The sequence below is a fragment of the Canis aureus genome, chromosome 8 (assembly GCF_053574225.1).
Source record: "Canis aureus isolate CA01 chromosome 8, VMU_Caureus_v.1.0, whole genome shotgun sequence".
Classification (NCBI taxonomy): Eukaryota; Metazoa; Chordata; class Mammalia; order Carnivora; family Canidae; genus Canis; species Canis aureus.
The window spans coordinates 54413135-54429256 of record NC_135618.1 but is presented as its reverse complement, the minus strand read 5'-3'; the positions used below and the strand labels follow the sequence as shown (position 1 = coordinate 54429256).

The following is a 16122-nucleotide window of genomic DNA, read 5'->3' as shown; positions in this document are numbered from 1 at the left end:
ATTATCTCTGTCTCTTTCTCAAATAAATAAATAAAATCTTAAAAAATAAATACACAATAATATAAAGAATGCCCTTTAGTTAAAACAATTAAGTGAGTGTGAAGGGGAGGGAACAGGAATAGAAGTCTATTCAGGAAGAATGCCCACTCAGCTCTGTGCTCACTGGGCTGGGGATGGCTCACCTGAGATGCCATCTTGATCAGAACTTCATCTTCCAGCCATTCCCCAGTGACAGCATTGTACCTGGAGAGAGAAGCCACCCTGAGGGCACAGCATCTATAACATGATCCTGTCACCCACTGGCTAAACATGAAGGGTCTGTGGACGTCTCCCTCCCCTCTCGGGTCCGCACACACTGGCCTCTTGCCCCTTCCTCTCCGACATGTCCTCCGGCACTTGTGGGCTTGTTCCCCATCTGGTCCCCTGCACTGGACTATAATGCCGCAAAGGCAGGCCCCTGTGTGTCATCCTCACTGCAGGGCCTGGTACGTGTGGAAGCTTAAAAAATGCACGTTGGATGAACAGCTGAATAAATAAATATCCTTATTTTAACCAGTCAACACAACAAATGGTGCATGTCCCAGGACAGGAGGCAGCAGTACCCTGATCTTGCTGGGTACCTATGTGAGGCCCAGCATAGGTAGCTGGGCATGTGTGTTGGTGCAGGAAGGGGTAGGGGGCACCCTGCCTCTGAGTCCAGCTGAGAAAGGGGCTGCTGGATGACACCCAAAGCAGAGAGAGACAGAGAAGGTTCCAGAACATTTTCATCTTTCCTTTCTCAGGAATCCTCCCAGAGCAAATCTGCCCCTAGGCCTGGCTGGGCCTCAAACAGACCTGCTTGGTGGAGAGCTCCTCACTTCAGTAAATCCCTAAATTCTAAAACCTCCCCTAGGGCTGAGGTGTTCTCAGCTCTAGCGGAGGCCTCCCCGGCCCACCCTTTAGCGGGATGGACTCCAAACCGCTCCCAGATCCGTGAGAACAGGTTTCTCAGAGCCTAATACCTCTACGGGTAAAGACAAGCAGAAGCCTGGCAGGTAACCTCCCCCAGGCTGGGGTGGAGGGTGGGGGATGCCCACCAGAGCTGCTACTTGCCTGCAACAGCCCACAGCAAGTACTGTGTTCAATAAATAACAGCAATGATTATTATTATTACTCTGTATTATTAATATTATTACCTTTACCAAGGTAAAGGAAAACTGTCTACCCTCACTTCCAACAAGACTAAAGGTTAAGGGACACCCAGAAGTTGAGGGACGGGAGAGATATGGGATGTCAGACAGATCTCATTTGTCCTTCCCAGCCACTGACACCATGAATGTCAGAATTGCTCAAAGTTCACTAAGCATTCATTATCTGTGGGGCATTAAAACAGATTTCTTCAATTAACCTTTGCAGTAGCTCTGTGAGATTGGCACAATTACTGTGCCCACTTTCCAGGTGGGGAAACTGAGGCTCAAGAGGTGAGTAACTTGCCCGAGAGCCAGGATTCAGACCCAGGTCAGGTTCAACCAGATTCTTGCTCTTAGCCAGCCTGTGTACAATCCATGTGAACAGGAAATCTGTCTCAACACAGGGGACGGCCTACACCAGCATTCTTTAAAAACCAGGAATAGAGGGCAGCCTGGGTGGCTCAGCAGTTTAGTGCTGCCTTTGGCCTGGGGTATGATCCTGGAGACCCAGGATCCAGTCCCACATCGGGCTCCCTGCATGGAGTCTGCTTCTCCCTCTGCCTGTGTCTCTCATGAATAAATAAATAAAATCTAAAAAAAAAAAAAAAAAAAAAAAAAACAGGAATAGAGGAGGAAGCCTTCCAGTTTAGAAATTTTCTGGAGTTTCTAAGCACTTTAGTTAGGAAACAAACAGCTCAGCTTGGTCCCTGGACCCCAGAGCTCCAGGACACACAGAGCCAGCTCAGCATGTGGGAGCCTGCTTTCCCAGGGGCCTGCCTGGGTCACCTGGTGTGCTCAACCAGTCACCATGTTGGCCTTATAGGCAGGGATGAACAGAGTCCATATTGTGCCCTACTGGGGCCCCCACAATGCTGACCTCAGCTGCCAGCATGACCCCCAGTGCCTGCTAGGAGGTTGGCCTTCTGCGATCAGAAAGGGGTGCATGCCAGGCTCTGTGCATGCCATCTCCTCACAAGATAGAAGCAGGGACACATTGCAGAAAGACATAGAAGGGTACACCATTTCTGTCTGCCTAGCATTCTTTCTCCAATAGCATCCCAACTTCCCTTTGGGGAACCACCGTCCTCCATTCTCAGAATATGTGGGCTGGGTGGAACTGACCCCTAGGACCCTCTGGCTTGTGGGTTGTGATTTAGACATGGCGAATCAGAGCAAAGCTTCCTGGCACATGACTGGTTCAGAGAGGGGCATATAACCAAAGCCAGAACAATGACATTTCATTATGGAACTTTTGTTTAAAAATTTTTGAGAAAGAGGGATCCCTGGGTGGCGCAGCGGTTTGGCGCCTGCCTTTGGCCCAGGGCGCGATCCTGGAGACCCGGGATCGAATCCCACATTGGGCTCCCGGTGCATGGAGCCTGCTTCTCCCTCTGCCTGTGTCTCTGCCTCTCTCTCTCTCTGTAACTATCATAAATAAATAAAAATTAAAAAAAAATTAAAAAAAATTTTTTGAGAAAGAAAAGATCTTCTTCTGTTGGATGAAATGAAATATGGGGCTCTCAGGGAACATCTGTGCCACTGATACAAGAGAGTCTATCTGAGTTAAAAGCCCAAAGTGTCCTTGGAGCATCTGGAACTAGCCTTACCTGAAGTCACAAGTGTGAGCCAAACATTCCCTTCTATGCTTAACACTGTGAATTGGGTTTCTGTCATCAGCCTTTGATATGGAGTTCTGACTAATTCAAAGACAGTGAACTGAGAGTCAGGAGGTTGGCTTATTAACCATCCAAGTAACCCTGGGCAAACCTCCATCTCCCCTGGAACATTTCTGGGCCTCGGGCTATTGGTTTAGAGGATTCAGCCTAGAGGGGTCTACAGAGGTCACAGGACAAGGGGGTGGACTCCAGGATAGGTCCAACACAAAATTAGACATAAGTGTGCAACTTTCTAGAATGGCCCTCATCAGATTCTCAAGAGTGGTCCCAAATACTTGACATGAATCCTACTTCAGGCTTTTTTATGAATACACACACATAGAGGGCTTCAAACAGTGCCTGTCACATGTATTCAATATATAAGAGCCATTGTCATCACAGTTATTCTTGGTGGTGGTATTCTGTGGTATTCTCTGTTTTCTTCCTTGAAACCCCCTGAGATAACTCCTCTTTTCTGCCTTTTCAAATAGGAAATCTAGATGCTGATAGTTCCATTTTGCTAATCTTCCTAGGGCCAAGGCATCAAAAAGCCCACATGGATCTCCATGCATTCACTTTCCCTTTGATGGCAACTGTAGGAGCCATGTGGTGAGACAGTAGAACCACAAGATGGGAAAAACCTGGATCCCAGAGCGGCCCCCAAGGGTCCCTGGGCTCTCACCCAACTTCACTTAAGTGAGAAGCACACTGCTGCTGCATTGAGCCACTGGACTATTTGTTAACTACAGCATGGCTCAGGCCTGCCTGACACATATGTTAGAGGACCATCCTGAGGAGTAAACGAGATGATGCAAAGCACCTTAAGCATGCATAAATGCTCAAATATTGGCAGATACTATTATTATTCCATTCTTGACCTCCAAAGGTACTTAGGCCTCACTGATTATGAGCAGAAGCAGTACCCACACCCCCAAGGAGTCCTTGAACCTGGGGCCATGTAGCACCCCCAGACAAGCTGCTGACCTGTGACGTGTGGCACATTCCGTGGCAATATCTTCCAGGTGGAACTCAGCCCAGGGGTCAGGCATGTGTTTGGCCTTCTCAATCGCATGCTTCCAAGCTTCCTGCAAAAGGCAAAGGGAAATGTGAGACCAGGGGCTTCTGGGGCAATGCTGTCCAGCCTCCTCCCATCCTGTGATTTCCCAAGCGTCTCCCAGCTCTGGGGAGACAGACAACATCAGAGAGAGAAATATTCCCATCTATTATCCTTTCAAGAACAAAGTTCCCCAAAGGCTATTTGTTCTCACGTGGGCACAGCCGTCCCATGGGCAGAAGTGACAAATCTTAATTAACTATGAAACCAAAGAAACATAATTCACACAGGAAAGCACACACCATTTCACCTGTAAACAAAAAGTTGAAAATAAAAATAAGAGACCAACCCCTTATCCCACCTTGTTTGGACTGGCAAACATTTTAAATATTTTTTTATTATTATTATGGGGGGAGAGAGAGAGAGCATGAATGTACAAGCGTGAGCAAGAGTGGGGGTTGGGACAGGGAGAGGGAGAGAATCGCAAGCAGATGCCCCAACTAGCAGGGAGTTCAACTCTAGCCTCCATCCCAGGACCCTGAGATCATGACCTGAGCTGAAATCAAGAGTTGAATGCATAACTGACTGAGCCACCCAGGTACTCCTAGACTAGCAAACAATTTAATGACCGTTAATAACTAGTGCTGGTCAGGACACCGGGAGATGGATGCCCTCGCATAGGGTCAATGGGTCTAAAACTCCTCCAAAGGCAACCTGGCAATGTACTGAGATGAAAAATGTGAATTCTTTTATTCTGACCCAGCAATCTGACATCTAGAAAAGTGTCCTAGAGAAGTACAAACACAAATCTGCAAACATATATATATATAAGGTGTTGTTGTGTGCAAAACTGAATTCAACCCAAATGTCCATCTGTGGGGACTGGCTAAATACATTTTGATTATATCCACTTAAAATGCTAAAGAGCCCTTCCAAACAACTGTGCTTATTATCCTATTAGTAGGAATTATGGACCCTATCAGAGCCAACATCACCTGTAAATATTGTATAAACCATAAATATGCCCAATTTTATCACCCTAAATGAAAATCGTAGACAACACAACCCTCCTAAACTCAGAATATTTCCAACCACGCTGAAGATGTGTTGCCTTTACATTAACATAATGTTAAGTTCTAGGCTCAGATGATTAGAAACAGATTTCCATGAGACATTCCAAGATCCTGGGGATGCAGGAAAATTCTTTGTGCAGAACTGCCCTGCCCATTTCAGGCTTTTAACATCCATGTCCTCTACCTTCTCAATGCCTTAGTGGCCTTGCATCATTGTGGTGATCAAAAATAACCCTCCCACCTTTGAAAACCTATTGAGAACCAGGGCTTCTGGGTACTCAGTGGGAAAGATGACCAAGGTATATTATGGAGATAAGGCTGATTCTCAACAGTATCATGACATAAGCCCATTTTTTATTTTAAAAAGCTCATTTTAGGGCAGCCCGGGTGGCTCAACGGTTTAGCGCCGCCTTCAGCCCAGGGCGTGGTCCTGGAGTCCCAGGATCAAGTCCCACATTGGGCTCCCCGCATGGAGCCTGCTTGTCCCTCTGCCTATGTCTCTGCCTCTCTCTCTCTCTGTAGGTCTCTCATGAATAAGTAAATAAAATATTTTAAAAATAAATTTAAAAAATAAAATAAAAAGCTCATTTTAGGGGCACCTGGGTGGCTCAGTCGGTTGAATGGCTATCTTTGACTCAGGTCATGATCATGGTCCTGGGTTTGAGTCCTGCGTCCAGCTCCTGCTCAGTGAGGGATCTGCTTCTCCCTCTGTCTCTGCCTCTCTCTCCAATAAATAAAAATTTTTAAAAATAATAAAAAGCTCATTTTATTGATTATAAAATCCCAAGTGGAATCTTTCCCTGTCCCCTCCAAACACTCCTCCACTCATATTCGGTAGCAATCTCTTCCTGACTTTTCCCTAAAGAATCAGAACCTCTGCCCTGCAGCCACGTGCAGAATCTGTGAGGCCCCAATTCCTTTCCAGGCCAGAGGCCTGAACCACAGGGAGGGGGCTGGATGGTGGGATGAACACTGTGGATGGCAGACCCAGCAATTCCAGACCTTCTCACCCTCCATCAGTGTCTCTCAGCCACGAGGACTAGCTCTGCAGGCTTCCCACGGACTCAGGCCCAGACAGGTCAGCACCCCAAGCATGCCCCCGGCCTGAGCCTCAGCCTCATGGCTGGGATCCTGCCCAGAAGAGAAAAGGCAGAGCAACTGAGTTTTCTGAGAAACACATGCACATAGTACATGGACAAGTATGGTTCACATGGGCTAGGGCTTCCTCACTGAGGCTTTCCAATCTCTGCAAAATATAAAATTAAAGCCCAGGATTTCTTTCTTCCAATTCGTAAGCTAATTCATGCTTCATGAAAACACTCAAAAAATAGAGAAGACAAATTTCAAATCCACCACACAGCGTCCACCCAGAGCAACGATCGTCAATGCTTTGGACTTGTTCTTTTCCAGATCCTTCCTACGCATTTTTTGAAAGACTGGAATCACACTGTACAGCCCTTCGGGAGAGTGGGCCATGGGATCACTTTATATAGTGATCTTGATTATTTTCCTGATTCCAAATATATGATCTGCTTACTGTAGAAAAGCCACAGGCACTACAGAATGTGAAGTAGAAAGTGGAAGTACTTTCTGACCCATTGCTCTGAAAACCACAGTTGACAGCTGCTAATGTGACTACCCTGGAAGTCTGTTCTTTTGCCTTTTTTTTTTTTTTTAAGATTTTATTTATTTATTCATGAGAGACACAGAGAGAGGCAGAGAAGCAGGCTCCCTGCAGGAACCCTGATGGGGGACTCGATTCCAAGACCCCAGGGTCACACCCTGGCCCGAAGGCGGCGCTAAACCACTGAATCACCCGGGCTGCCCCTCTGCCTTTGTTAACACACGGGAATATAGCACCGGGCCAGAGCCTCCCATTCTGTTCTGCACCTTCCTTTTTCCCACTGAACACTGGGCCTTGGAGGTCTTTCTATGTCATATGAAAGGCTATACAATTGGCCCAATTTCCCTTCTGCAGTTGTAAGGCATACAATATTATAAATGTGCCTTATGGTATTTCTCTAACCTTGGGCTGATGGCTATTTGGATTCTCTCCGATAATTACTAGTACAGGCAGTCAGTCCCAAAGTGAACACCCTCGTACCCAAATCCTTATGCAATTGTGCAAGATCTTGGTAGGACATATTTCTTGGAAGTGTAGTTGCTGGATCACATTTAAAATGTACAAATTTGGAGTTCTCCAAAAAATTTCTCCTAAATGACACTCCAACAGGCAGAGAACACATCACTTAATTTTTTTTTTTTTTAAGATTTCTTTATTTGGAAGAGAGAGAGAGAGAGCATGTGTACAAGTGTGGGGAGGGGCAGAGGGAGAGAATCTTCAAGCAGACACCCACTGACCAGGGTCCCAGCACAGGGCTGAATCCTAGGACTCCAAGGATCATGACCTGAGCCAAAACCAAGAGACAGGTGCTCAACCGACTATGCCACCCAGGCGCCCCCAACACTTAAATTTTTATTTTATTTTTATTTTATTTTATTAAAGATTATTTTATTTATTTATTCATGAGAGACACACACAGAGAGACAGAGAGAGAGAGGTAGAAACACAGGCTGAGGGAGAAGCAGGCTCCATGCAGGGTGCCCAATGTGGGACTCGATCCCAGGTCTCCAGGATCACGCCCTGGGCCGAAGGCAGGTGCTAAACCGCTGAGCCACCCAGGGATCCCCAACACTTAAATTTTTAAACACAAACATGACATCATGAATTTACAAGTTATCTGGAATAGCTAGGTCATTACTGATGTCATCATTCACCTATGGTTCTCCACTGTTAGACTTTAAGCTTGTCACTGATTTTTCCCTGTTATTCCCTGCCACAGACATGTTTATAACTAAAACAGTTCCTGAATCTCTGTGCTTAAAAAAAAATGAAAAAGTACCAGTCTCCTCTCATATTCTGGCAGCTGTGAACAGCAGAGACAGACTCTGACCCCAGCCTGTCAAGGAACCTGCAGTGTTCTGAGCCTGCCCAAATGGGTGCTCTGTGCAGGACACATGGCTCTCCAGCTGCACTCTCTCAACCAGTGACTCAAACGCTCCCTGACTCCCCCATTCAGTGAGGAGTACCAAGAGAAATTACCTCCTGGCTGGAGGCTGTGGCTCCAACTGAAAACAATCAAGGAAAAAAGTATTTAAGAATTTGAGGGTGTGGCGTTTCACAGGATCAAAATTACTTTTCCCAAACCCAGAAAAGAATCATGCTACTCCTTGTTGGCAACTGATGGGTTTAATGCAACTAACTCTTCTTTTAAAGCACAATATAAAAGGTCCTAGATGAAGATTTGTTCCCTGGACTTTGGTTTCCACCCACGGCTGTGTGAATCTCCATTTCCTTGTTTACAAAAGACAATGAAGAATGTTTTGACTACTAGTGGCCAAGTTTATTCCTGCCCCTACACCTGGGGTAGACCTGTTTCCCCCTCCCAGAAATAGTGGCTCGTTGAGGTTGCAATGCTCATTACAGTTCAACAGGCCTGTAATGAGCTGCAAATCATTGGTGTTCTATTTTACCCAACAGGTTAATTAAAACAGGTGTTTATGGAAGCCTGAGAAGTAGGTACTTCCAGACATGGAGGGGAGTGGAAGCTGGTACTGTCACCTTTGACAGCCATCTGGCAGTGCTTTCACTGACTTGTGACGCAGTCATCCTGATCACCAACCCAGGTGTGCACAGGTGAGGAGCCCAAGGATGGGTCTGTGCTTACAATGCCAGACGAAACTCAGGCATTGCCAAAAACCTGCCTGTCCACAGGGGATGATTCCATACACTTGGTATAGAAGTATCAGCCATTAAAAAGATCAAGGTGTGGGACACCTGGGTGGCTCAGCTGGTTAAGGATCCAACTCTTGGTTTCAGCTCAAGTCATGATCTCAAGGTCCTGCGATCAAGCCCGCATCAGGCTCCACGCTCAGTGAGGAGTCTGCTTCTCCCTCTCCTTCTGCCCCTACCCCTTTACCGCCACTCATGCTCTCTCTCTCAAATAAATAAAATCTTTAAAAATAATAAAGATCCAAACTCAGTTGTTGGTGTGGTATCTTAAACAGAATAGGAGACCCAGGGGAGGCTCTCAAAAAGAAAATCATAACCCTGCCTAGAGAACAGAAAAACCCTTGGTTCTTCAAAGCCTGAGAGTACAAAATAAAAATAAATCCATAAATAGTAATAATAGTAACAACAAATTTCCTGTAATATGCCAGAAGTGAGGCCAGATGTTCGGGTCATGCCTTTGCCATTTCTTTGCAACATAGGATGTTACTGCTATTGGCGCTGTATTTATATCACTACTCTTACTACCAGCAACACAGCAATCAAGACCTCCGATCTTCTGTGGGGAAGAATCTGGAGGCTGCCTCCAATCTCCCTGAAATATCAGCTGTTGTTCTCCCAGTGGATGTTATAAAATGTTTTCTCCCATCATCCTTTCTGTAGACTCTAAGAAACTCGTAGCTCTATGTCAGCCTGGCTTGCCCCTCCTGGCTCACAGTCTAAGGGTTAATCTATACGCAAAGACACATAGAAGAAGCAGGAAGAACTGGGGAAGTTCCCTTGTTCACTAGGGAAGAGACCACAGTGCTGTGCGGCTTCCCCACTCTGGACCACGTGCAACTAGAGGTTTTAGGCAATTTCCATGAAACTCAGCATTGACTACTGCAGCAAAAAACTAGAAAGTGCCTAAGTATCCCCCACAAGAAGCAAACCTTACAGTGACTGTGCTATGGCCATACAATGGGCTGAAGGGGAGCCATTAAGAAAAAAGATAAACTAGATCCACATTTACTAATATGGAAAGATATGCACCATTTGTTTGCCAAGAAAAACTGTGCTTACCAAGAGCATATAATACACATGATCTTATTATTGTCATAAAAATCCCTATTTAGTCAAGTCTATATTTAGAGTGAAATACAGAAAAGACTGAAATAGGGATGCCTGGGTGGCTCAGCGGTTAAGAGTCTGCCTTCAGCCCAGGGTATGATCCTGGGGTCCCAGGATCAAGTCCCACATCAGGCTTCCTGCATGGACCTGCTTCTCCCTCTGCCTAGTCTCTGCCTCTCTCTCTCTCTCTCTCTGTGTCTCTCATGAATAAACAAATAAAATCTTAAAAAAAAAAAAAAGAAAAGACTGAAATTAAATACACACTAGCACCTGAATAGCAATTACAGCTACACTCTCATCGTTTTCTGCAAGGAACACGGATTACTTCTATAAGCAGCTGAACAAATTATTGCCAAGGAAACACAGCTAAAAGTCCTAAAGAAGTCTGTCAAAAAGAGTAGTTGTTTCTGGTGTCCTCCACCCAGTCGGGTTCAGAGCCACGGCTGGAGAGGGAAGGATGGGAAGGTTGGAAATAATAACCAGCAAAGGTGGTGGCACCTTGGTGGCTCAGTCGGTTAAGCATCTGCCTTCGGTTCAGGTCACAATCCTGGGATCGAGCCCCACATTGGGCTCCCTGCTTAGTGGGAGTCTGCTTCTCCCTCTCTCTCCACCCCTCTCCCCACATGTGCATGTGCACAGGCATTCTCTCTCTCCCTCTAATAAGCAAATAAAATCTTTAAAAAATAACCAGTAAAGCAGTAACACTCCCCAGGGTGGCATAATGCCCTTGCCCCCGGGAAGCCCCTCCTGAGACAGAATCCTAGCTTGCACCTCTGAGGCTCACAGAGCAAGGTGGAAACTTGCCTATAGACCTGCAGCAACCAGGAACTGCAGACCCAGAACTCAGACCAAGGCCATCAAGCCCCACTCCCCTGCTCTTTTGCAAAAGGAGAACCCAGCAGAAAGTATGACCACATGACCCAGCAATGCATTCCCAAGTATCTACCCAAGAGAAATGAACACATGTCCACATGACTCGTATATCATTATTTGCAAAAGCCAAAAGGGAGAAACAAACCAAACGCAGTGCAACTGATGAATAAAATGTGGTCCATCCATACAACGGGGTAGTATTCAGCAATGAAACACACTTGCTTCTGTGTGGATGAACCTCGAAAACACTGTACTAAGTGAAAGAAGCCAGACGTAAAAGACCCCACGTTATATAATCCTATTTATATGAAATGTCCACAACAGGCAAATCCATAGAGATTGAAAGTAGATTAGTGGTTGCCATGAGCTGGGTGAAATGGATCCATATATGGGGGGTGCTGTGGCTAAGAGGTGTGGGGTTTCCTTTTAGGGTAATGAAAATTGATTGTGGGCTAAAATTAGGGCTAAAATTGATTGTGGTGATATGGATGTATAATTGTGTAAATATACTTAAAGCTGCTACACTGGATATTTTATTTATTTTTAAAGATTTTATTTATTTGAGAGAGAGATAGGGAGAGAGAGCACAGGTGGGAGGCAGGGAAGAGAAGCAGGCTCCCCACTGAGCAGGGAGCCTGACACGTGGGCTCGATCCCAGGACCTTGGAATCACAACCCAATCTGAAAGCAGATGCTTAACTGACTGAGCTACACAGGTGCCCCTGCACTGGACATTTTAAATGGGTAAATTGTATGTTAGACGAATTATATTGCAATGAAGCTGCTAAAAAACATTTGCAAAGTAAAATTTTAAAAAGGGGGCCTCTGTATCCTAGCATATTTCCACACAGGATTTGAGCATTTTATTTTTAATATTTTATTTATGAAAGAGAGCGAGTGAGCGAGCATGAGGTAGGGGAGGGGCAGGTGGAGAGGGAGAAACCGACTCCCTGCTGTTCAAGCTCCATCCCAGAACCCAGAAATCATAACCTGAGCCAAAGGTTAACCATCTGAGCTACCCAGGCACTTTGGAATTGAGCATTTTAGCACATGCACAGGCTTCAGACAGAGGAGTCCCTGCAGTCGGGCTTGTGTCCCCTCTTGTTTTTTAGATACCAGGTCACTGGGTGGCCTCCTGCCCACTGCCAGTGTCACCCTCTTTTTCCTTCATCTGCCCAGCAGGCCCTCAACTTCTGGAGGTCCAAAGCTTTCTGGATGCTAGATGCCTAAGCTTCCCTGTCAGATTCTGCATTTCCAAAGCAGTGGGCAGAGCCCCAAGTCATAGAGCTTCCTGTGGCCACTGGGCAGGGACAGAAGCCCAGTGCCGCCAGGGTGGGGCTTCCTGGGGCTCTGGTGGACAGGGATGTCTCTCTTCCCAGTGAGTCATCAGACACTGGCATCTCAGTCTCATTCTGGGGTAATTGCTGTCCTTTGAGCAAGCTGTTAGAGTCACCCTTGGTGGACTGAAAATCTAAGTATAATCACCAAAATCTTCTGACAAGGGACAGGGCATGGGAAGTAGTAGCAACCTCTTTGAAGAGTAGTTGGCACTGCCCAGCCAAGTTCTAAATGTCTGGCTCCAGCCATTCCACCCCTGGGGATTTATCTGGCAGGTGTACTCCTGCATGGGCACAGGGACATATGGACAGAAATGTTTATGGAAGAGCTGTCTGTAGCAAAGGACTGGAAACGACCTTCATACAAGGTCCATGAGGGATGGGTTCAATACAACATGGGGCATGCAGACGATATTTAGCCCTCAAGATACAACAAAATAAGCTGCAGCACGCTGCAGTCACAAGAAGGGTCAAGCGATTAAGATCTCAGAGCATCAGGTTTACTCTCTACAGCCTTCCTCACAGGACTGCTATATAGCTCAAATGAGCAAAGTGTGCAGAGCAGTGCCCGTCCTTCCCATGGTGGCTGTTACGTAAGTGCTAGCTGATGGCAGCTCGTCTGTGCCAATATGGGAATTCAGCCACCAGAGTGCAAAACAGGTTTAATAGTCAACTAACATTTCCGTAAAAGAAGAAAAAGGGAGGGTCATATATACATGTACATGCTTATATATGCAAGGAACAATTCTGGAAGGACATACCCCAGGGAAACAGGGATCAGAGGAGTAAGGCTTACTTATCACTATTCCTTGGATATAACTCAAATTATTTTTACCCTGTACATATTTAAGTATTATGAAATATATATGCATTTTAAAGTCTGCTTAGATATACATATACGGAGATTTATTACAGCACTGTCTGTAAAGAAAAGAAAGGAGGAAACAATCAAAGTGTCTCCCAAGAGGGGAGCTGGCTAAAAAAATTCATGTACATCATGTGCCAGAATATAGTTCACTCTAAAAATACAAGAGAAAATACAAGAGGCGAGGGGTGTCTGAGTGGCTCAGCTGGTTAAGTATCTGACTCTTGATTGTGGCTCAGGTCATGACCTCAGGATGGTTAGATGGAGCCTTGTGTCCGGCTCTGCACTCAGTGAGGAGTCTGCTTGGGATTCTCTCCCTCTCCCTTTACTCCCCTCCTCTCTCTAAATAAACTTTAAAAAAAAAGAAAAAAAAAAAAAGAAATAAAAATAAAAATAAAAATGGTGAGAGGGGCGCCTGGGGGGCTCAGTCAGTTAAGCATCTGCCTTTGGCTCAGGTCATGATCCCAGGGTTCTGGGATCAAGCCCCACATCGGGTTCCCTGCTCAGTGGGGAGCCTACCTCTCCCTCTCCCTCTGTTGCTCCCCATGCTTGTGCGTGCTCTCTCTGACAATAAATAAATATTTTTTAAAAATTAAAAAAATAAATAAAAGAGGAAGGAAGGAAAGGAGAGGTGATCTATATATGCTGATACGGAATGATCCCCAAGATACACCCAGACCAGGAAAACAGTTTTTAAAAATAAAATTTCCCGTTTTATTAAAAAATTTTTTAAAAATTAAAAACATATATATGCTCATTCTAGGCAATGAAAAAATGACAGAGCAGTAGAAAGGGAATATGATTGTTCTAGATCCTGTCCAAAGACAATCCCTTTTGGTGCACTGATATACTTCTTTACCGGGTTTTTGGTTGTGTGTGTATGTGTGTGCATGCACGTGTGAGTGTGTTTTACAAAGCTATAACTGTACTCTATATTCTACCATTTGAATTTAACTCCAGAGCAGAAGCACTTTACAACTTTTCCACATTATTGTAAACTATAAACATCCTCGCTTGGCTGTCTGACATTCAAGACAGCGGTGAAGGACTCTGCCACTATTCCCCAGGGAACTAGGAGGAAGGCCTTGATAGTGACAGAACTGGACTGTTCACAATACATGCCTGGTACCTGCCAGTGTGGTGCCTCTTTGGAGGAACTCGAGGTGGCCACTTTGGTTGAACCACCCAGGTTGCCATGTCGACAGTAAACAAAAAAACACTTGAGCTTTGTGGAGGAGCACCAGGGAGAGGGAGGTTTGGAAAACTGAGCTGCTGTCCCCCTCTGAAGCTGCCACAGGCAACAGGAACCACACAGAGCCGGCCTTCGGTTACCTAGGACGGTGGGCAATGAAGAGAGGCACGTCTGGTCCATAACTGGTCATTCTACAAGTATAGGGGATGGGAAGAGCCATCAGTTCCCAGCCTTGCAGGCCGCTGCTGAGTCAGAGGATGACAGATGCCCCAGGGGATGCACAAGAGATAGCCAGGGCAGGGTGTCTTAAAACCACATCCTGAGGGAGCCGGGACAATCATTTTAACAGACCAGACTGAGACATCGGTTTAAAGAGGTTGCAGGCAGAGGCGTGAAAAGGGAAACCTATTCTAGGAACAAGGAGCAGTGTGGGGTGAACAGAGCCTACTTGAAGGATCCCTGGGGACCACGAGTGCTCCCATCCTCGGTGAGAATTTTGAACTATGCCTTATAGAAATTTTGAGGAGGGGCAATTTATTGATTTGTTTGGCAGAGGGGAGGTTACCTGGCTGTTTTGTTTTATTTTTCTTCTTCTACAAGTCCTTTTCTGCACACAATATGTATATGTAGTTCAAAATTCCTGAATGTTCAAAAATATATATAACGTGGATAAAGTCTCCCATAACGGCACCCTCTCCCCCAGAGAGAATCACTGTTAACTCTTGGGTACAAATTCCTCCATCAGTTTTTGCTATGTAGATACTAAGATGTGTGTATATAATTTTTTTTTATAAATGTGGGACTGTATTGTATTTCAATTTGTTTTTTTACTTACCAGTATTTAAAAGTAAAAATAGCTAACATTGTTTATTCTAATTATGTCCATATTGCCCTATGGCTTTTCATGGATCTTCCCTCCTCCCCCGCCCAAATACACACACACACACACACACACACACACACACACACACACCATGGCACTGTTTTCAAGTCAAATCACATGAAAACATCATCTTTGTTTTAATGTAAATACAGTATTCTCTTAAGACCATAGTTCATAATTTAAATAAGCACATTTGAGCTATTGCCATTTTTTCTTTATTACAAACAGTATCTTTGCATATGTAAATTTGGATGCTGATATAAATACCTCTGTACCAGTTCTAAACTGAGGTGGGTACCCCCTCGTGTGGGCTTTGCAAATACATGGCAGGGAACATTTTAGGTTGCCATAAAAACAGGAGAGAGGGGATCCCTAAGTGGCTCAGTGGTTTAACGCCTGCCTTTGGCCCAGGGCGCAATCCTGGAGTCCCGGGATCGAGTCCCACGTCGGGCTCCCGGCATGGAGCCTGCTTCTCCCTCCTCCTGTGTCTCTGCCTCTCTCTCTCTATCATGAATAAATAAATAAATAAATCTTTAAAAAAAAAAACAGGGGAGAATAGTAGTACTTATTGGGTGGGGGGCAGACATGCTGAATATCCTATAATATATGGGATAGTCCCACCCAATAAAGAACTGTCCCTCCCCAAATGCCTATAGTACTTCCAGTGGGAACACTTTGGCTGAGGACGATTCTCTGGAGGTCTGCTATCTCCAGATGCCATAGGAACTGTATTTTTTATTTTAATAACTATTGTAAAATGGCCCACAGGGGTTTATGTTTTATATGAATGTTATCCTTTAGCAAGAGGGCACCCAAAGTGAGTTCAGCATTCCTCCATCTCCTCCTTGATTATTTTTTTTAAATAATTTTGTTTTTTTTAAGACTTTATATACTTATGAGAGACACAGAGAGAGAGAGAGAGAGAGGCAGAAACAAAGGCAGAGGGGAGAAGCAGGCTCCATGGAAGGAGCCTGATGTGGGACTCGATCCCAGGACCCCGGGATCACACCCTGAGCTGAAGGCAGATGCTTAACCGCTGAGCCACCCAGGTGTCCCTCCCCTCCCTGATTCTGAATAAAGCACCTACGGTGTGCAGAGCATGGCCCCAGTCCTGGCACTAGG

At 45.4% G+C, this 16122-nt stretch overlaps 1 protein-coding gene across 6 annotated transcripts in view; it reads right to left on the bottom strand.

Moving 5' to 3' along the window:
* Nucleotides 1-16122, bottom strand: part of EEF2K (eukaryotic elongation factor 2 kinase) — a 65632-nt gene that overhangs the window by 27523 nt on the left and 21987 nt on the right. For all 6 annotated transcript variants that reach the window (XM_077906954.1, XM_077906953.1, XM_077906949.1 and 3 more), the window contains exons 3-4: nt 3809-3909; nt 183-243 (exon numbers count right to left, since the gene is read on the bottom strand). In XM_077906954.1, coding sequence (XP_077763080.1) covers nt 183-243; nt 3809-3909 — 162 coding nt within the window. The remainder of the gene's footprint in view (nt 1-182; nt 244-3808; nt 3910-16122) is intronic.